This window comes from Suricata suricatta, chromosome 14 (genome assembly GCF_006229205.1).
Source record: "Suricata suricatta isolate VVHF042 chromosome 14, meerkat_22Aug2017_6uvM2_HiC, whole genome shotgun sequence".
In the NCBI taxonomy this organism is placed as follows: Eukaryota; Metazoa; Chordata; class Mammalia; order Carnivora; family Herpestidae; genus Suricata; species Suricata suricatta.
In genome coordinates this window covers 39,422,939-39,446,077 of record NC_043713.1, presented here as the reverse complement: position 1 = coordinate 39,446,077, position 23,139 = coordinate 39,422,939, and the positions used below count along the sequence as shown (strand labels likewise).

The 23,139-nt window shown below is 34.7% G+C and overlaps 1 protein-coding gene across 6 annotated transcripts in view; it reads right to left on the bottom strand.

Annotated features, from left to right (window-relative positions):
- TRAPPC8 (trafficking protein particle complex 8) overlaps nt 1-23,139 on the bottom strand; it is an 81,238-nt gene that overhangs the window by 32,196 nt on the left and 25,903 nt on the right. For all 6 annotated transcript variants that reach the window (XM_029922954.1, XM_029922950.1, XM_029922952.1 and 3 more), the window contains 5 exons: nt 20,416-20,516; nt 14,007-14,112; nt 6,107-6,238; nt 1,456-1,680; nt 457-565 (listed from right to left, as the gene is read on the bottom strand). In XM_029922954.1, coding sequence (XP_029778814.1) covers nt 457-565; nt 1,456-1,680; nt 6,107-6,238; nt 14,007-14,112; nt 20,416-20,516 — 673 coding nt within the window. The remainder of the gene's footprint in view (nt 1-456; nt 566-1,455; nt 1,681-6,106; nt 6,239-14,006; nt 14,113-20,415; nt 20,517-23,139) is intronic.

The following is a 23,139-nucleotide window of genomic DNA, read 5'->3' as shown; positions in this document are numbered from 1 at the left end:
TAATAACAAGGGAGCACCTCGGTGGCTCAGTTGGTTATCTGACTTTGAGTCAGGTCATGATCTCATGGATCATGGGTTCAAGCACTGAGCTCTGTACTGAGAGCTCAGAGCCTGGAGCCTGCTTTGGATTCTGTGTCTCCCTCTCTCTGCCCCTCCCCTGCCTGTGCTCTGTCTCTCTCAAAAATAAACACTTAAAAAAAATTTGTTAAAAGATATGTAATAACGTGAGCATTTTTCACATTATGTGAGAAAACCTATTATAATTATAGCTATTTTGTTATTTTTGGCTTTTAGAGTCAGAAAAAAAAACCACTATAGTAGTGGTTATCTTCAAAGTGACAGGATGCTAAGTGATATGGTACAGAGTTACTTATCTTCAAATATTCTTTAGCAAATACAACATCATTTCTTAAGTAAAGAAAAAAGCACTTAAAGGCCAAATAAAATCTTACAAACCATCTGCTGGTCGTCTGTCGTGGCCAAAGAAAACCCGTGTGGCTGAACTGTTAATATACGGTAAAGGTAGCTGTGGTAAAGGGCCATCTGGTGATAGCTGACTTACGTTCTAGGAGAAATACAAAAGAAAGTTTTTGACAAAACTCCATTTTCTTCATATTTGCGTCCTCACTTTTTAATATACAAGGTATTAAAAACATGTTAGGGAAGAATATTAAGATAAAGAATTACTAGTTTTCACTTAATACACTGATCATAAAATTTTAGATATCATTTATTCTGGCCCAAGAGAATCTTCCTAAAGTTACTCAGCTAGTTATTAGCTCTCTTTGGATGTTAAAACTTGCAAGTATTATTTTGGTGCACTTTACTTCTTGTGAGTCATCATAGCATCCTGTCAAAATTCTAACCCATATGAGCTCAAATTAATAAAGTAGAAAAGGTATTTTCTGCATGATAGATAAAATATTCATTATCCATAGGTCCTGAGAAAAAATTCACAACCTTCCACTTTTTCTGTAAAAAAATGTTTTATATTTTCTATCCTCTTGTCTCAGTGAAGTATTTTCCCTTCCTATTAATGTTTCTAGGTTAGACAATAATAATTTGTCTACTTCCCACAGACCCATACCTCCTCATCTTTCATAAGGATCTTAAAAAGAGGAATGTACTCTTCCAAGGGAAGGTTTGAGAACCCAATATAAAAAAATCTGTATGATTAAAAAAAATAATGAATAGTCCAGAATGTTTTAATTCCCACATAAATCAAATGTTTACTGAAATATTAAAATCCCCTTTTAAAGAACTGCAGAAGAGCAATGCAACTCACATCTAAGACTAAAGAGCATAGCCTGCCACACTTTATTATGGCAGATAATCATATAAATTCTAAGAAAGCCGTTTTATTCAAGTCCTACTAGATAGCACTGAATACGCTTTTTGCTGAAAATAATAACTTAAATATAATCTTAGTATCTACTCCTGAAAATAAGCATTCACCTTGTAAACATAAAGATACTCTCTGAGGAAGGCCCCTTGTTGAGCAGCAGATTGTTTACTTTCATTGATTAGAATATGCCTAAAAGCAGACACAGCATTGTCCAGTTGCCTAAGGGTATAGGACTGGCGCCCAATAGTGAAGTTAATGTGATCCTCCGCCAGAGACCAGCCTTTTCCTTTATAAACCTGCATGGCTTGACAATAACAGCGTAAAGCATGCTTTTTCTGTAAGAAAATAAAACAAACTATTACGATCCAAATTTCTCTTAGACTATAAAAAATAAATACACACACAAAGAATCACATAACTGTTAACTGAAAGTTCCTCTAACAGAGACTGGAATGATGAAAAAAATGAAACTAACATTTATGAAAATGCTTTGCAATTATTACTAAAAACCAAGAGGTCCTGAAGCAGGAAGTTAACTGCTTTGTCCAAGGGCAGGAAGTCTAAGAAGTCAGAAATAATAATGACTTTATAAAAAACCATCTGGGAGTTCTCAGAACAGTAGCATATGGAGTCATGACTTAGTCAGAAGCTTGGTTGTTACAACTGAGAACCATCCTACTAATTCTGTTATGATCATCTCTATACCACTGCAGTGGGCTGAATGAATACCCCATATGTGTATACATAAATAAATATATGTATACACATTTTTAAACTACTGTTTTGTTTGGGAGTAAGGGTGGGATATATTCTTTTCTTTTGCCCACTGCTATATCCTGCCACACCCATGAGCTATTACTTGGCACTAATTACCTATCACTGCCACCCTCTGAACTCAGACAACCTTTATCTTAAAACTCGGATTTGGTACCAAGGGAGAGGCTTCTCCCCACTGAACCTTTTGCGTCAGAGTATACCTTTGTACCTACTTTGCTCTACAGGGTGGATTATAAACTTTGTAGCATGTATATCCAGAACTGCTCATGTTTTAAAAGAAATGTTTCCTTGTAAATAAATAATTAAAACAAATAAAAATCATCTGCCACTTAATACCATACAATTTACGAACTCATCTCTCTTTTGTGATATTCTTACAAAGATACCCAATTGAATCTCATCAGAAGGAAACACCAAATAAATCTAAATTGAGGGATAATTTACAAAAATAACTGGCCTGTAATCTTCAAAAGTATGAAGGTCACAGGATCCTTCTGAACAGGACCCTTATGCTGTAAGGGACAACTGTCAAAACCTGCACGGAGTCTAAATATTGCTGGTACTTTATCTTGATTTAATTGTTGTATTATGGTAATATAGGGGGGAAAGTCTTGTTTCTAGGAAATAGGAAATATTTCCATAATCTCCATACTGCATTTAGTAAAAAGGAATACAAATAACAAGTCTTAAAACTAAGAGATACAGAAATACAACTGAATATGTCAAAATGCTCAGTTCAAATGCATTTTTAGGATTTCTTGGAAAAGCATCTGTGATTTAAAAGGTAAAAAGGATTTAAAGTCTGCCTTTTAAAGTAAAAATTGAAAGACTGTCTAGGGGTATACTTGGACACATATACTTATATCCTCCCCAGCACTTTTTTTTTAAGTTTATTTATTTATTCAGAGAGAGTAAGAACAGGAGGGGCAGAGAGAGAGAGAGAGGTGGAGATAGAGATTCCCAAGCAGGCTCCATCCGCACTGTCAGTGCAAAGCCTGATGCCAGGCTTGAACTCACAAACTCGTGAGATCATAACTGTGATGAAATCAAGAGTTGGACGCTTAACTGACTGAGCCACCCAGGCGCCCCCTCCTCAGCACTTCCTTAAGTTTTCTTTAGTAACTTTATTATCGTTAAAAAAAAATTACAAATTTTAATCTTTGGTAATGCCAGTTTATTTTTTTTAATGCCTTTCACTTGTTCACAATCTTAATAAAAAAAACTAATGGGGAGAAAAAGCCTAGAAAATTTTTCTAGGGGCGGCTGGGCGGCTTAGTCAGTTAGGTATATACCTCTTGATTTCAGCTCAGTTCATGATCTTGCAGTTGTGGGATCAAGCCCCATGTCAGGCTGTGCACTGGGCATGGAACTTGCTTGGTATTCTCTCCCTCCCTCCCTTTCTACCACTCCTCAGCTTGCACTCCCATGCACAGACTCGCTCCCTCTTAAAAAATAATAAAAAAATTAAAATGTAAAAATTTCTAGGGACAAGATAAGCAATTCAGCACAAATTCTCAGGGAGGACTGAGAAATGGCATTACTATATACACAAGATCTCTTCTATTATCCTTCCATCTCTGCCAACAACACACATTTTAATGGAAATGTCATGAAAAGGTGGTGCTTCTCAGAAATAATTTGGCCTTTGTGTTCTCTGTCCCTCCTTCCAAGGAAGATACTGTTCTGACCACCTTCAAGAGGATACGCATTTGCTTTTCCATCAGAAAAGCATTTCTAGTCATGCTTTCAGTTCCTTATATACTGTCTGGGAAAGAGATTCAGGGTACACATAAAATGTTCACAGAATACAAAACCAGGTACTCTGGAATTATTAACTCCACGATATAACTACAGCTTAAGGCGATTAACCAGCCAAATAGTAAATGTATGTCAACCTAATACACATGTAGCATTTTTAAATTGCTATGCATTTCCTAGAAGCAACATGCCCTATAATTTCAGATGATGAATATGTGTGGCTATTTCCAGTTCCAATGACATCATCATGTTCACAAATGAAACCATTCACAAAAGTGGACAAAGATGCGGGGAAAGAATGACTTGTTTCTAATAAGAGACAATGGACCATTCCTAATGAGGTATATAATTTTCCTCCCAAGCAAAGGGAACCACATACTTTATATATTTTGTAAATTTTTGAACTGAACACTTTTATTTTTTTTAAGTTTTTTATTTTGAGAGAGAGAGAGAGAATGAGTGGGAGAGAGGCAGAGAGAGGGAGAGAGACTCCCAAAGAGGTTGAATGCCATGAGCATGAAGCCCAATGTAAGCTCAATCTCAAAATCGTGAGACCATGACCTGAATGAAAATCAAGAGTTGGATTTAACTGACTGAGCCACCCAGGTGCCCCATGAACAGAAGACTTTTAAATAAAGATAAACAATGGCAAAAAATGTTTCAGATGCATTTGCATTTACTATGGAAGAAATGCTGTGACGGTTTAAAATTTTTTTCCACTTTAGAATCTGAGGAATTCTAATTAATGGTGTTTATCAATTATTATAAAGATATTTAATTTTATAAGTATCTTTACAGTTTCACATCTAATATAAAGCAAGCTCACATATTTTCTTACCTGCCAGTTTCCAAAAATAGAGAAGGGAACCCAATCTTGAAATACTAGTTTTTTAAAGTCCTGTCCTTCTTACATGAAATTGGAAGTAATTTTGGACACTTTCGTTTCTTTGCACCTTTGTAATAACATATGATGTAAAACTCTGGTATGTTTTGGGCACCTGGGTGGCTCAGTCAATTGACTGACAGGCTCTTGGTTCAGCTCGGGTCATGGTCTCATGGTTTATAGGTTCGAGCCTGTGTGTGGAGTACGTTCTCTCTCTCTCTCTCTCTCTCTCTCTCTCTCTCTCTCTCTCTCTCTCTCTCTCTCCCATCTCTCCCATCTCTCCCATCTCTCCCCTACTCTCTGCCTCAAAATAAATAAACTTAAAAAAAAAAAAACCAGGGGTGCCTGGGTGGCTCAGTCAGTTAAGCATCCAACTTCAGCTCAGGTCATGATCTCACCCCTTTGTGAGTTTGAGCCCCAGATCTGGCTCTGAGCCTGGAGTCTGCTTCAGATTCTGTGTCTCCCTCTCTTTCCTCCCCTCCGCCGTTCACACTCTGTCTCTCAAAAATAAATATTAAAAAAATTAAATCAACAAAAAGAAACAATGGCATGTTTGGTTAGCACAGACTTTGAAAAATGTAAGCATGTTAATACAACTGCCATTAACTAAATTTTTAAAAATCTTTGTATTGTCCTACCATATAAAAAGATAAAACTATGATTTTATGCTAAGTTCATGCTAAGTTCCTCAAGAGTCCCAGACACAAAGGGAGGATTCTTCAAGCCACATGTCTATCTATATTTATAGTAAACCACCATTTACTGCTGCTACCACTCTGCCTCCAGCAAAATCCTTCCAACTAATGCTTAAAGGGGCAACTGGAGCTGGAGAAAATCACTCTAAATTAATCGATATAAATTAAACATCTCTCCAATCCAACTGCATTCAGGTACAAGAGAGAGATGATTTCTATTCATTAAATATTTAGAAAATATCATTATAAAGCCCTATGAGAGATAACAGAAGACTAGAGCTGAAGTAGGGACAGACCAACCACTGTGAAAGATAATTAAAATTGGCTGAATATATTCAGTATATTGGTCCCTTCACATATACAATTTGGTTTAACCTCACAAAAATTTGAGAAATTTTTCATATTTTATAAGTACACAACCTGACGCTCAAAGAACTAACTTAACCCTGGTCAAGTTGTGAGAAGAAGATCAAGACTGAAACCCACATTTATCTAAATCCAAATCTCATGCCCTTACCAATATAAGAAAATTTACCTCCATCTTTAGGATTAATTTTAAATCATAAAAAATTGACAAATATACATTTATAAAATATAAAACTATAACAGAAATTAAAATATCTTATTTTTTAAAGAAAATACACTCACTTGCCCTGCTTTACTAAACCGATGTCCTGCCAATATCATGTGAAACGCGTATTTTCTAACCATGGGGCTCTTCATGTTTATAAAGCAATGTGCCGCCTGTTCCAAAAGAAGTGCACTTCGAAGATCAGAATCCTATTGAATGTTTAAAAGAAAATAAGATTAGTTTTACAAAATTAAAAGTAAAATGGTAACTGGTAAAAAAAAAAATTACTTTCTAAAAATAATATATAGCATATTCACTGTTTCACTTAAGGGTATCTGAGGGTAGAGATCAAGGGGCAATCCAATCTTGATGATTCTTTCTTCCAATAAGCACAATTTTTTTTTAAATCCTTCAAAACATTCTCTATTATGAAATATTTTATTTTGCTTTTCATAAACCCAAATGTATGGTTATGAATATGTACCATGTAATAAATCTCTGAAGAAATGTAATCCCTTTTCAAATGGCAAAAAAGTATATAAACTGAGAATTTAATACAGGTGTACTAAATAAAGACAAACCAGAAAAGAGAGTACAGAAAAATACAAGATTCACAATTATCTAATTTCTTCTGGTAATTGACCTGTAACATCCGATAGCATATTTCCATCCACCCAAGAAAAAAAGATAAAAAGAGAATGTGTGTAGATTATGAGATAATCTAATCTACTACTTTATCCTCTAAAAGCAATTCTCAATTTTTGCTTAATTCAAGAATGCCAAAATGACTGCTTTTCATCAAAAAATTTAGAAGGCTTTCCCTTCCAAGATTATCACCTCTTATTATTACTAGTAAATGGTACAACTCAAAATACTTTCCACTTCAACAGACTCTTACAACAGTGTCTATAAAAACCACATACTGCATTTACATCCTCACCCATAAGGACAACCTTTCAAATGAAAGAGCCATCATCACTTTACAAATAACTGAGAAAGTAGTGAAGGTTGCTGATCAAGTATCAACAACATTTTCACCAAAACTTTCTCTAGGTTTTCAGCTGTTCTCAAGCTGAACTTACCATGCCCTTCCATGTGTTCTGCTGCCATTATTTTCCCCAGGGAAAGTTGAAAACAGAAAACATTTACTTTAAATGCAATAATGTCAACAAATTATAGTTACATCAAATAGTGCTCATAGATCATTGATTATTATAACTATCTCTGCAGCAATCACAAAATTAGAGTGGAAACAGATCTGAGGAAACAATCTAGAAAGCATTCAATAAATGGTAGATATTATTACCCTTGCAACAAAAACTAAATACCTGAATAGATGTTTTTTTCTAAGTAAGATCCAAAAGCTAGTAAGTGGGAAAATCAGGAATGTACAATTAACAAGCAGTTCTTATCCAAGGGTTTACATCAGAATTACTTAGGGCACCTAGGGAGTATACTTTTTTTATTTTTTAAGAAAATGTTTTCTTCTTTAAAAAGACTTTTTTCTTAAAGAATAAATCTTTGAAAAAAAAAAAAGTGAACATCTTTCTTTCCCACCCCATGCTTCCTCTACCTTTCTAGAGGTAACTACCGTTATCAGCTTGGTATTGGTGTTTGTCCTTTCTCTCACTCCATATTTGTGCTTTTATGGTGAATACATACAGTTTTCTAAAAATACATGTACTTTTTTATACATAAATGGTGTTATACAGAATATTCTTTATCTCTTCTTTGACTTATGATAATATCATGGACATCCTTCCAAGATACCTACATCTCATTTCTTTTAAAGGTACATTGTATCCTGTTAAATAAATATATCATAATTTATTAATAGTGTCTAACTGATTTAATATTGCTTCAGAATTTTGTTACTACAAAAAATACTTTGATAAACATCTTTATAAGATCATTTTTGAGAGTAATTATACATTTTTAGTAGACACATTTCTAGAGGTAGAACCAGTGGGTTAATGAAAGCTATGTATAAAGTGCAAATTCTAACCAATAGAGTCAAACTACTACAAAAAAAAAGTAATACCAACATACAGTCTCCTCAACAGAGAATGAGTGTGTATGTTTTCCAATCCACTCAGCCAAAACTCATTTTTAAAAAATTTTACCTCTTTAATTAAAGAAATAAATGACACTTTGCTCAACATACATTTACCAGTAAGGCTGGTAATCTTTTCACATGTTTACGGATCTTTGTATCTTTTCTATGAAGTGTCCATTTATACTCTTTTTGTGAATGGGTTTTTGTCATTATGTGGCTTCTAAAAGCCCTTTGTACGTTTAATCAATATTAGGTCTTTGTCATGCATTTGCATTAGTATCTCCCAGTTTTTACATGAAAGAGTTTATTCTTTAGTAGTCAAGCATACTATCTTTTGCCTTTATAGCTTCAAGATACTGTGTCAAACTAAGAAAAGATGATATCATTCCTAGATTTTAAAAAATGTCTTCCTATATATTCTGTTACATTTTCTGTATTATAACTTAATCAAGCTATGATATTATCATATAACAAGTAAGACAAGAATCCAACCCCAAACACCTAGATGACACAATACCATTTGGTTAATAACCTAACGTTTCCCACTAATTTTAATGACACCTTCTCTTATGTTGTATTTAAATTCTCATTCTATTCCATTACTCTGTCTCTTCTTATCACTGTAAAAAGTTTACATTTCTGTAATTTTACAACATTTTAATATCTGGAATAGCAATTCTCTCTAATTATTTCTTCTGTTTCAGAATTTATTTAGGCTTCTCAATAGTATTTCAGAGGTTTTTTTTTTAAAGTGCTATAAATTAGGTCTATTCCTAATATGTGCATACAAACACATGCTGTCACATACAAACCTACAGCATAATGACATACATATTTTTTTAGTTCCTATGAGGCTTCATCAAACTCAAAAACTTGGAAGGGCAGCAATCCTGGACATTTTGATTAAGATAAGGAACATACCCCAGAAATCTTTTATGGTATGTAAATCATTCTAATGAGTAACCTAATTGATACCAGGACATAAACCCTCAGCATTGTCAAATTTAATACTCCAGGGCTGACCAATTTAGAAGAGACCTGAAGTCCATGACACATAGTAATTTAGCTGAAGCAAAATCTGACTCTGGAAACCAGTATGGCCGCTCCGAGGAAGAGTCCATCCGCTGTGCTGAATGCCCTACACTCATGACTCACCGCAACTCTGTTCAGTAGTAGTCCCTATCTCTTATGGTGTGACACCTAAAGCAGAAAAAACCTTCCTCTGAATCCAAAAGATAGCCCTGCAAAGAATCACAACTGCCATCAATGTTGATGGAAGAAAAATGAAAGAATTTCACAAAGTGATAGTTTTATCTAGAAAGCAGAGGCTTTGAATGAGTTGAAGAATAAAATTTTATTATAGCGGTAGTTCGTATGACATGAACAGTCTATTACACTCCATAAGGAACTCAGAAAAAAAATATGTGAGACTACTTCAGCAAGAACTCTAGCATACAAACTCTGCCCACAACACAAGAGATAATTTTAACAAAAACTGCAACATTCACCTAAAATATGAAAATATAGGGAGAAAATCATCTGAGGTAGAGGCTTCAATAAACACTTCCATAAAAACAGAACTGATACAGGCCCTGGTTGCACAACCTTAAATGAATCAAATCTCAAGGATGGCTTTCAGACTTTTTCTTTGCGTAACTGTCAAGTTGGTAGGAAAGGCGCTATGAGCTGATCAGTTTACCACAGTAACAGTTCCTGCGAAGGTGAAGAACCTTGTAAAAACTGCTATTACTCTCCCTGATAGTAAAAAACTGATTTACTGTGTTTGAATGTAATAACAAAGGGGCTATTTAGACCAAAGTAAATGTTCAGCACAAAAACAAAGACATTAGTAGAAGAAAAGCATCAAATCTTAAGCACCAAATTCAGACATGCTGTCCTATGTGGTGGTAAAGGTGGCATATTTTATCATGACCTGGGTTTGCTTTGTCATTCTGAGAATCCCAGGGCCTAACAATAATAAGATCCACTTGATCCATTTTTGCAGTCCAAAAATTAAGCCAAAGTACAACTACTTCCACCCAGGCCTCATGGCTGTCTCTTCCAAAACAGTGTTAGCAAAAATCTAGGAAACATAACTCAGGAGTCAAGAGTATGTGACTCAGTTCCCTGTCCTCAAGACCGGGCTCTTTTTGCATCTTACACAGCCTTTTTAAGTAACAATACGTGTAATGACTATAATTATTAATTAAAATTTAACATAACTTTATACACACTGTACCTCACCGTCTTTGCTTTCTAGTTATCTCAAAGAAGTATCTGGAAGGTATAACACAAAAAAACCCACTGAGAACCACAATTTCTGGGGAAATGTACCACCATTCACCCCACCCCTTACTACAAAGCAATACAATGGTAAATTCCCTCAAATTTCATGACAAAACAAATTATCCAGGTTTGAGAAAGTGAAAACAAACTTGGAAAGGAAAAGAGAATGACAGAAAATAACAAGGTTGCAAAGCAGACAGAAGAATTTTCTCTAAATAAATTTTATTCAAGCTCCTAAAATATAAATTCCCTTTACATTCACTGATAATTCCTAGATTGAAAAACAGCAAGATATTCAAACCCATGTTAAGATTTATTACAATATATCATCACACTCAAGAGTCTACATGTTCAGCTCTACCAAATAGTTTATGTCTAGCAACTATTCATACTGAGCATTATTTACTCAACATTGTTAATATCATCCCTTAACCTAATTAGTTATGTCTTATGGAACCTTTTTAGAATAATTAATGGTTCAGTTGAAGAAATATATATAAATTATACACAATGTGCCAAAGCCAGTGTTAGGCACAAAGGACAAAAATGTAGAAGGCAACACCGTTCCCTACACTCAAGAACTGAAATATGATTTCCAGTGTTTTATGACAAGTCAGGTCCTCCAGCATTATACGAGGGGAGGATAGAGACACGTAGGATAACCCAGGGTACTGCAGATAACTCTCTGAAGAAAGAGACTGTATAAGGACTTGTAGACAAGGTGAACAAACAGGAAAAGGGCCACAGTCCAGAAGGACATTAAGGACATGAACCAAGACAGCAATAGGAGGGATTTAAAGGGGGGGGGGTTAAATTATTTGGAGATACAGAAAGAAAACATGTTTAATAAATTGAAAAAAAGAGAGAAACAAAAAACACCCAACTGGATTACTGATAGTACAGGAGAATATCGGCACATCTTAGTTTCTGCCCCGAGCAAACAAGAAACTAGCTGGTTATAGGAAACCAGAATTTTAAATCATGATCAACAAGGTAACAAAGTTTCAGTTTAGATAAGTTGACTTAAGGTGCTTTAGAAACATCCATGTAGGTAAGTCTAAAAGGCAGCTGGCATTACCAAATCTATAAACATCAAAGAGAGGTCAGTGTTAGAGACCGATTTAAGAGTAAAAATCATCACTAAGAACTGATCACCCTCAAAAACGTGTACAGTAAAAATTACAGTGGCCCAAGGACTAAAGCCATAGGGTATATTAACATTTAAAAGGCAAGTAAAGGAGGTACTGGATTTTGTTCTTTTGTTCTTTAACCACACTCACAGAACACTACCCTTCTTTACAAGCCAGGAGTCAGTGCAACTTAATAATACCTGCTGTAAACAATGGACTGCTTTTTCTGTCTTTTGAAATATTCATAATATATATTATTTTCAATGCTTACGATGATTGTGAAAACAAGATTTAAGTCTTCAGTGACTATCATTGTTAAGTATCAACTGCATATTAGAATGATGCGCATGCATGTTGCTTTAAATATTATTATACATAAGAAAACAATTCCATTTACAACTGCACCAAGAAGAATAAAATACCTAGGAATAAACTTAACCAAAAAGGTGAAAGCCCTGTACTCTGAAAACTGTAAAATGCTGATGAAAGAAACTGAAGATGATAAAAATAAATGGAAAAATAATCCATGCTTATCTACTAGAAGAGTTACTGTTGTTAAAACTACCATACTTCCCAAAGCAATCTACAAATTTGATGCAATTCCCATCAAAATACCAGTAGCATTTTTCACAGAAGCAGAACAATACTACTAAAATTTGTGGAACCACAGAAGACCCTGAATAGACAAAGCAATCTTGAGAAAAAAGAACAAAGCTGAGGTATCACAATCTCAGATTTCAAGATATACTACAAAGCTTTAAAAGTCAAAACAGCATGGTACTGGCACAAAAATGAGATATACAGACCAATGGAATAGAATAGACAGTCCCAAAATAAAGCCACCCTTATATGATCCATTAATCTATGATAAAGGAGGCAAGAAAATACAATGGGAAAAAGTCTTTTAAATAAATGGTGCTGGGAAAAATGGACAGTTACATGCAAAAAGAATGAAACTTGCCACTTTCTTACATCACTCAAAAATAAATTCAAAATAGATTAAAGACCTAAATGTGAGATCTGAAACCATAAAAATCCTAGAAGAGAATGCAGCAATTTCCCTGTCATTGACCACAACAACATTTTTCTAGAAATGTCTCTTTTTATGTATAAGGCAAAGGAAACAAAAGCAAAAATAAGCTATTGGGACTGTATCAAGATGAAAAGTTTTACATTGTGAAAAAACTGCCAACAAAAAGGCAACCTACTGAATAGGAGAAGATATTTGCAAATGATATACCCAATAAGGGTAATACTCAAAATATATAAAGAACTTAATACCAAAAACAATCCCATTAAAAAGTGGTGTAGAAGACATGAACAGACATTTATCCAAAGAAGACATACAGATGCCCAGGAGATACTTGAAATAATGCTCAACATTACTCATCATCAAGGAAATGCAAATCACAATTAAAATGAGACATCACCTGTCAGAATGGCTAAACTCAATTCACAAGAAAAAACTGTTGGTGAGAATGTGGAAAAAAAGGAAACCTCATGCACTGCTGAGAATGCAAACCGGTGTAGCCACTGTGGAAAATAAAATGGAGTTCCTCAGAAAGTTAAAAATAGAACTACCCTATAATCAAGTAATCACACTACTGAGTATTTATTTACCCAAAGAGTACAAAAATACTAATTTGAAAGGATAGATGCACACCTTGTTTACTGCAGCATTATTTCCAATAGCTAAGATATGGAAGCAACCCAAGGGTCCACAGATATACAAATGGATACATATATTCATAAAGGAATATTTCTGTCATAAAAAAGAATGAATCTTGCCATTTGCAACAACATATAGATGAACCTAGAGGGTACTATGTGAAGTGAAACAAGTTAGACTATGAAAATCAAATACCATATGACTTCATTCATATGTGGAAACTTAAATGAATAAATAAAAAGTAGAATCAGAGCTATAAATATAGAGAATTGATGGTTGCCAGAGGGAAGGGACTGGGGAAATGGGCAAAAATGGGTGAAGAAGAATGGGCAATACAGGCTTCCAGGTATGGAATGAATAAGTCACAGGAATAAAAGGCACACACAGGGAATAGTCAAGGATACTATACTATAGTATAACAGTGCTGTATGTGACAGATGGTACCTACACTCGTGGTGAGCACAGTGTAAAGTACAGAGAGAAGTTGAATCCATCTGAAAATAACCATAACATTGTATGTCAACTATACTCAAAGTAAAACATTTCAAAAGAAAAAAATCTAAATAAATAGTTGTGCATAAGTCAGAATCGAATTCACAGATGTACAATATGTTTGTGATTAGTAATAATGTAGATTTAAAATCTATAAATAAAATAAATTCATAAAATATTTATGAAATATCACATTTAAAATTAATTCAACAAATAAAGTAGTCACACTGTAAATTCCCAAAAAGAAATTCCCCTCTACTTTTATGTTTTGCACACCCTCTCAAGAAAAAAGAAACATTTTTAAAATTTATGAAACATTATTAAAGTAAATACATTTTCAGTACCTCACTGGTCAGCCGTATTAAGAGAGCTGCAGCCTCTGAATATTTGCTCTGGCTTTTTAAGATTTCAGCACTAAGCAATACACATCTTTCAGCCAAAACCATATTCCTAAAGAGGAAAAGACAAGAAAAATATAATTAGCACTACGGTAATAACTTAATATATCATAGTTACTACATGTTCCATAAAAGTTCCAATTCAAGTTCTTGAGTAAAAAGAAATCCATGTTCTTGTTTTCAACTTACCAAAAAGGTTAACTTTTTATTATCATATAATTTCATAGTAAAAATAAAGTGAAAAGCCACCTTTTCTAAACACAAAACACTAGAACCTAACTTATCTGAACCAGCTGCTGGTTAACAAATAAAACTTGCTATGAAGCGAGAAGAATATAAACATTTCACCCATATTTTTCTCTTTCCTCACTGTAAACTGTGGTTATGTGTGTTTTAATTTACTGGCTACTTTGAGGAATACTTAGGTGCTTTCCATCTAGTAGTACCACTGAGATATTTCAACTGGAGACAGCACGAGGCATAGTGATGCCTAATTGACTCCTGAGCAAAATCTTTGTGGGCACCTGGGTGGTTCAGTCAGTTTAGCATCCGACTTCAGCTCAGGTCATGATGTCACAGCTTGTGAGTTCAAGGCCTGCACTGGGCTCTGTGCTGACAGCTCAGGGCTTGGAGCCTGCTTTAGATCCTGCGTTCCCTCTCTCTCTGCCCCCCCCTACTCATGCTCTGTCTGTCTCTCTCTCTAAAATAAATAAAAACATTTTTAAAATCTTTAAAAATCTTTGTATAAACACACAGTTGATTTTTCTTCATGGACTACCATCAACAATAATTTAAAATAATAAAATATCATTATTAAAAATAATAAGAATAGGGTTGCCTAGGTGGTTCAGTCGGTTAAGCGTCCAACTTTGGTTCAGGTCATGATCTCACAGTTCGTGGGTTCGAGCTCCATGTCAGGCTCTGTGCTGACAGCTAGCTCAGAGCCTGGAGCCTGTCTTCAGATTCTGTGTATCCCTCTCTCTCTGCCCCTCCCCTGCTCACGTTCTCTCTGTCTCTCAAAAATAAATAAAAAAACATTAAAAAATTAAAAATAATAAGAATAGAGGTGTCTGAGTGGCTCAGTTGATTAGGCATCTGACTCTTGATTTCAGCTCGGGTCATTATCTCACAGTCATGAGAGACTCCACATATAGGCATGCAGCCTGCTTTTAAGATTTTCTCTATCCCTCACACTCTGTCCCTCCTCCTCTCTCTCTCAATAATAATAATAAAAATAAATAAAAATATTCTTACTGTGAAATTTTAAGATGGAATCTTTTGTTGGGAAATAGCAAAGCTTTTTTAATTTTCTGATCCTTATATCAAAATTGGCCTTAAAATTACAAAGATTACTAACTTGAGGCTCTTTCTCAACAGTGATATTTTAAAAATTCAATTTTCTACTTTCAAAAAGTATCTGCCATAAGCTTACTACAACTCATTCTCTTTCTTAGGTTAGTATTTATGAACACCTAAGGTTATCTTAATGAACACAGAAGCCTAACTCCTAATTAGTAACACCTACTCATATATATGCTCAAATATGTTTACTTTTTTTTTTAACTTTATTTTGAGAGAGAAAAAAAAAGAATGAACAGGAGAGTGGCAGAGAGAGAGAGAAGAGAGAGAGTCCCAAGCAGGCTCCATACCCCATGTGGAGCCAGAATTCACAAACCGTGAGATCACGAGCTGAGCTCAAGTCCGATGCTTAACCGACTGAGCCACCCAGATGCCCCTTAAATATGTTCCCTTCTTAAAGAGTTTTCTTTTTTTTTTTTTATGTTTTATTTTATTTTGAGAGACAGAGACACAGAGAGTGAGCGGGGGAGGAGCAGAGAGAGAGAGGGAAACTCAGAATCTGAAGCAGGGTTCAGGCTCTGAGCTGTCAGCACAGAGCCTGACGCGGGCCTCGAACCCACGAACGTGAAATCATGACCTGAGCCAAAGTCGGAGGCTCAACTGACTGAGCTACCCAGGCGCCCCTCTTAAAGAGTTTTCTTAAGTAAACTTTATAAACACTCTTATTATCTTAACACTATCCTTTTACTTATTTTTGTTTGATTCCCCACCTTTTTGCTCCATGTGGTCAGTTATTAGATTACAATGCTACCAAGTCCAAGATATTATTAGTTTATTCAAGCAACATTTAAAAACATCATTTGTGTTAGATATTTGCAAATCAATCAACATGATACACATCAACAAAAGAAGGTATAAAAACCATGTGATCATTTCAATAGATGCAGAAAAAGCATCTGACAAAGTACAATATCCATTTATGATAAAAACCTTCAAAACAAAGTAGGTTTAGAGAAACACACCTCAACATAATAAAATCCTTATATGAAAAATCTACAGCAAACATCATACTCAGTGTGAGAGTTTTTCTCCTAAGGTCAGTAACAAGACAAGGATGTCTACTCTCACCACTTTTATTCAACACAGTAATGGAAGTCCTAGCCACAGCATTCACACAACAAAAAGAAAGAAAGCGAATCCAAATAGGCAAGGAAGAAGTAAAACTCTCACTATTTGCAGATGACATGATACTATATACAGAAAACCTGAAAGACTCCACCAAAAAAACTACTAGAATTCATAAATGAATTCATTAAAATTGCAGGATATAAAATAAATGTACAGAAATCCACTGCAATTCTCTACATTAATAATGAAATAGCAGAAACAGAAATAAGAAAACAATTCCATTTACAGTTGCAGCAAAAATAATAAAAATACCTAGGAATAAACTTAACCTGAGAGATAAAAGACCTGTATTCTAAAAACTATAAAACACTGATGAAAGAAAGTAAAGACAACACAACCAAATGAAAAGACAATCTATGCTCATGGATTGAAAGAATACTGTTAAAATGTCTATATGGATAGGATATCAATCTATAGATCTAATGCAATCCCTATCAAAATCCCACAGCATTTCTCACAAAACTAGAATAATCCTAAAATTTATATGAAACAATAGACCCTGAATAGCCAAAACAATCTTGAAAAAGAGGAACAAAACTGGAGGTATCACAATTTCAGAGTTCAAATTATATTATAAAGCTGCAATAATCAGGGGTGCCTGGGTGGCTCAGTTGGGAAGTGTCTGACTCCTGATCTCTGCTCAGGTCATGATCTCACGGTTCATGTATTCAAGCCCCAAGTCAGGCTATACACGGTCAGTGCAGAGCCTGTTTGGGATTCTATCTCTCCCTCTGTTCCTTCCTTGCTCTCATATTCCCTCCCTCCCTTCCTCCCTCCCTCCCTCTCTCTCTCTCTCTCTCTCAAAATAAATAAATAAACTTAAAAAAAGAAATAAAGCTTTAGTAATCAAAACAGTAGGACACTGGCACAAAAACAGATACATGGATCAATGGAACAGAAGAGAAAGCCCAGAAATAAACTCACAATTATACGGCCAACTAATCTTCAATAAAAGACGCAAAAATATCCAATGGGAAAAAGTCTCTTCAACAAATGGTATTGGAAAAACTGAACAGCTATGTGCAAAAGAATGAAACTAGACCACTGTCTTATATATCACACACAAAAATACACTCAAAATGGATTAAGGACCTAAATGTGAGACCTGAGACCATAAAAATCCTAGAAGAGAGCATAGGCAGTAATTTCTCTAACTCTGGCCATAGCAACACCTTTCTAGATGTCTCCCAAGGCAAGGGAAACAAAAGGAAAAATAAACTATTGAGATTACATCAAAATAAAAAGCTTCTACACAGACAAGGAAACTAACCAAACTAAAAGACAACGTACTGAATGGTAGAAGATATTTGCAAATGACCTGATAAAGGATTATTATCCAAAATATATAAAGAACACGTATAACTCAACACCGAATACAATTAAACACCAGTCCAATTTAAAAAATGGGCAGAAAGAGGGGCACCTGGGTGGCTCAGTCAATTAAGCATCTGACTTCAGCTCAAGTCATGATCACACAGTTTGTGAGTTCAAGTCCCACACTAGGCACTGCGCAGACATCTCAGAGCCTGAAACCTGCTTGGTCTCCTTCTCTCTCTGCCCCTCCACAACTCACACTGTCTCCCTCTCTCAAAAATAAATAAACATAAAAAAAAATTTTTAATGGACAGTAGACAAGAATATTTCTCCAAAGAGGACATACAGATGGCCAACAATCACATGAAAAGATGCTCATCACTCATCACCAGGGAAATGCAAATCAAAATCACATGAGATATCACCTCACACATGTCAGAATGGCTAAAATTTTGAATTAACAAAAACATCTACATTAAAAAAAAATCATTTGGTTCAGGCATTGGAAGTGCTATGAATTCAAAAATCTCCATGACATAATCCCTACCTAAAAACAGAAACTGGTACAAAACAGGTAACAGGCACCTGAGTAACAGGTAAGCATCCAGCTCTTGATTTTAGCTCACATCATAATCTTAATCATGAGACTGAGCCCCGAACCAGTTCCACACTGAGTGGAGCCTGCTTGAAATTCTTTCCCCCTCTCCCCCTCTCCCTCATCGCATATGTGCTCTCTCTCTCTCTCTCTGTAAAAAACAAACAAAAAAACACAGATAACTAACAGGGAATAACTGATACTATGATTTGGCAAGAGAAACAGAATGGACAACATCATAAAAGAAATATTTAAGGAAATCTTTTAAGATAAATAGGATCTCACCAGTTAAAAGATGATGCATGGCATTCTAAGAAGAGGCATTGTAAATGTAATATTTCCTGTACTTCAAGAAAATTTACTTACATTTTAATATTTCTGAGATCAGGGAGCTTCTTAAAATGCATATGTATAATTAATACAGTGTTTCTCATTAATCCCAAAATATATATTAAATTGATGATAAATCTGATAACTTAGAATGAAAATTATAAGGTAAATTTTTTACAGAACAGTAAATTAGACTCAGAAAAAGCTGACAGTCTATAGCAGACAGAGGACAGAACTAGACTGCCAGACTTGTCTGGCTATCTGGGTCACTAGGTGTTATGCCTTCTCTTTTGCATCATTCCATGTGCATCTCACCAAAACTCTGTGCCTTATGAAAACAAGAAAAATCTTCTCTGAGAACAATATTCAAACTCATTGGAAGTATTTTACTACTTTAGTTTCCATGACACCTCACTCTCCTAGTTCTTCTACCTTCTGAACATCACCTTTTCAGAATCCTTCAATGGGTCCTCTTTCACAGAGGGCATATCTCCTACCAAATGTACATATATATTCTTGAATAGATCGTAAAGTGTAAGAGGTGGGATCCAAAACTGGCTCCACCAATTAGCTGCGGTCCAAGGGCAAGTTAAACTCTAAGTTTCATTCTCCTCATCTCTAAGTGAGGATAATGATAGTATCCACCATTTCACAGATTTGTTGTAAAAATTCAACAGGCATATAAATTACTTTGGCATAGTGGCAAATGCTGGGAACACAAATAAACATTAATGATTATTAGTGCTGTGTTGCAAACACACCGCTATTACTAGTCCTTAAACAATATTATAAGAAACAAGACTGCCTCTTTATCTGTCTTCCAACCCATCCATTCTATAGAAGAGTCAGATCAATCTTTCTGAAAATTTTCTTTTATTATGTCAAGGCTCTGTATGAATATTCAGGGACTCTCCATTTGCTACTACATAAATTTTAACTACAGCTTAAGAATAACAATAATAAATGAGAGTGAAGGCTCTCCACACCAATGTCTCTAAGCACCTTTTCATGCACACCCTCTACCCTAGCCAAGGCTCCATTTCCTTTTTTATCAGTGATGTTCTTCTAAAACATTATTCCTGCCAATCACAATTCCTCAAATGTACTCATGGCTGTCAAGTCCCAGCTACCTTTCTTTTAGATTTGTTCCTCAAAACTACTATGAAACCTTCTCTGACCACTTTGTGGACCGGATCATAGTCTCCTTACAGGTGGTGAGTTCTAACTCCTATAGAGTTCCAAGAGAGCTCATTATGTGTGCACAAAACACTTCCTATTTTCTTCCCTGAACTACTACTTAATTCTCTGTGTTCTGCCTATTTAACAAGGAAAATTCAAAATGGCTAACCCCTGGCTTAAGAACAGTTTAGGTTAGAGCTGTCCTCACAATACAACTACCCATGTAACATATAACAAATTCCTAAGCACAAATCCAAACAAAACAGGAAAATAAGGGATGTAAGAAAATACTAATTTTAAAAAAAAAAAAAAAACCTCATCTTATCTCTGAGTATAATGACTTGATTTAGCAGCTTGTTTAAGTTTAAAGCCTGAAAAACAAATCTAATAATAAGATAAGTGTTAACTTTACCTCTAAAGGGACAGAACACAAACATTCTAGACACCTACTTGCAGATATCCCTGTACGTCTGGATTGCTGTATCCATGTAATGCGCAGGGTATGGCCTGGGTGCTCCCGGCTGAAGAAAAGCTGACACTGCTGCCATTTCCTAAGGAAAAAGACGTTGTTTATACTATTTCAAAAGAAGGAATATTCTTATAATTTAGCATTTGGAAGCCTAAAAATTGGATGTTTAGCCTAAAAATTGGAAGTTTGCTGGGGGTTTTTTATGAATGACATATAAATTTCATGAATTAATGCAGACTTGAAAAATATAAAATATATGCTTTTAGTCTGTAAATTCTACAGTCAAATACCCAAGTCTGTCATTCAGAATTTAAGTGAGGTTTTCAAGAAGATCTGACAAACATTTTGAGTTATGGCGTATCTATACAACTAGCTTAAGATTCTGCTACCACCTCCTCTCTGTTCTTCCCTATTCCTCACTGAGGAAAGAGAGCATTGATAAGAATATCTAGAGCAAGACAAAATAAAGTATGTTTCTTTCTAATTACTGGCATCAGAACATGAAAAGAGAACTCACAACAGCTTGAACTATATACATTTTCAGCCATTTACACACTCTAATGTATACCCTATACCATATAAAAGGCACAAAGACCTAATTTCATAGACCTGTATTACTATCAATTTGCTACTCTTTTAATTTGATTTTTAAAAGCTAATCTATTGTCAATGTCTATGCCTTAAATTAATGCAAAAAATATACAATGGTGCTCATGAATTTAGAAAGAAAGACTCAAATAGGGTTTTGGCTTTCTTCATAAAATATCCTACGATATGTCCTTTTATAGACCAAGTTTTAATAAAAATTTAACTAGAAATAAATTAAATCTTCATAAATTGGGGGGAACTGTTAATGCCAACACTTTTATGAGGAAAAAATGTATTTCTCTACATTTTTTAAAGTACAAAAAATATGAATAATTATCTAAAAACTGGAGAATAACTAAGACCTTTAATCTGGCAGACGACAGGTTACATGACAATGTAAAATGTATCTATTTCAGAATGTCGTTCTATCCTTAGTACCAGCAGTGTTTGCTCGAAAATTTACTCAATATTTCAAACTGAATGAAAATACATTATATCCAGGGGTACCTGGATGGCTCAGCTGGTTAGGTTAAGTGTCTGACTCTTGATTTCAGCTCAGGTCATGATCTCAGTTTGTGAGTTTGAGCCCCATGAAGGGCTTTACGCTAACAGTGCAGAGCCTGCTTGTGATTCTCATTCTCCTCCTCTCTCTGCCCTTCCCCCATACTTTTTCTCTCAAAATAAATAAACTTAAAGAAAATACATTATACCCATGTGACAAAATACACTACAGTTCTGAAACATGTTTTCTGAACTACTTTATATTTTAACTAATACAATGAATACACATTTCTATATTATACAAAAAAGCAAATATGTATTGAACATATGGTATACTATATACTATATATATAACATACTATATATACTATAAATGTACTATGTTGTATAAAATACCTATTTACTATACACAAACTATATATATTACACATATAAGTACTAAGAAAAAATCCTGTGAGAAAAATAGGCCCCCAAATTCAAAGTTATTTTCTAATATAAATCTGCAAGTATTAAATCAGTATACATTCAAACAAAACTGACGTCATTTTTACAGTTCTGGTGAGAAAATTCAATGAACACCCCCAGTTACTATATCAACTATTAAATCATTTATTATAGTCATCAATAAATGGATCAATACTTTTGACAAAATTTTTCATCAAGAACCAGAATGACCTATTCACCCTTTCAGTTAGTTAAGGTAGTTATATAACAGACTGAACTACAAAAAAACCAGTATTTCTTTAAGAATTCCTATTACTGGTTTTGCTATGATATTTATTTTAACTTTAAAGATACCGTAACTAAATATCTTCTAAAAAGGCAGGCAATATAGTCTGTTCTACTACAACACATTGTGAACTTATCAATTAGATAAATATGTGAATGGTAAATAGAAAAGTGGTATCAACACATTTAAAATTTGTATTCATTTATAAACAATTTTTCTTAGGCAAGGGGATCAAAAATAGCAAATATAAAATTATAACCTTCAGCAGGAAAGGAGCAAGCCCTGAGCTCAGCTGTTACCCAGACAGGAGCTCCCTTTATCTGTATTTGAAGAAAACAAAAACCAGATGCCCGAGTTTTGGTGCTCACAGACTCACTCCCCGGAGAAGCTGTACTGCCCAGGTCTGCACTTCCCACCCCACCCTCCATCGTGGCACCACAACTGGTTAGGACCTCTTCTTCCCTGCCTCTACTCCCAGCCAGTAGTGACATACTAGTTTTGTGTATTCTTTTTTATTCTTTTAAGTAACTTCTAGGCATGCTAGAGCAGTCTCACAAGATTACATATGTCATCTCTCAAGGTACAAACATAATTTGTGTTCTTGTTTGTACTTTGGTTTCAAAGACACATACATAGGTTTTAAGAAGACTTCCCAACCCTATTTTTCTCCATGGCCTATTATTTTTAGGACAGTTTTATAGACTACAAGGATTTTCAGGTATACATATACTATGTTACAGCAGATATGCCTTTATTTTCCATTGCTAAGCTATTTTCTCTCATACAGTTGCTACTAATACCTCCACCTAAATGGCTTAAAGGCAGTTATCAGATTGTAGATAAAAATTAAAAAGCTTACACACCATGAAACCACAGAAATGTTTTG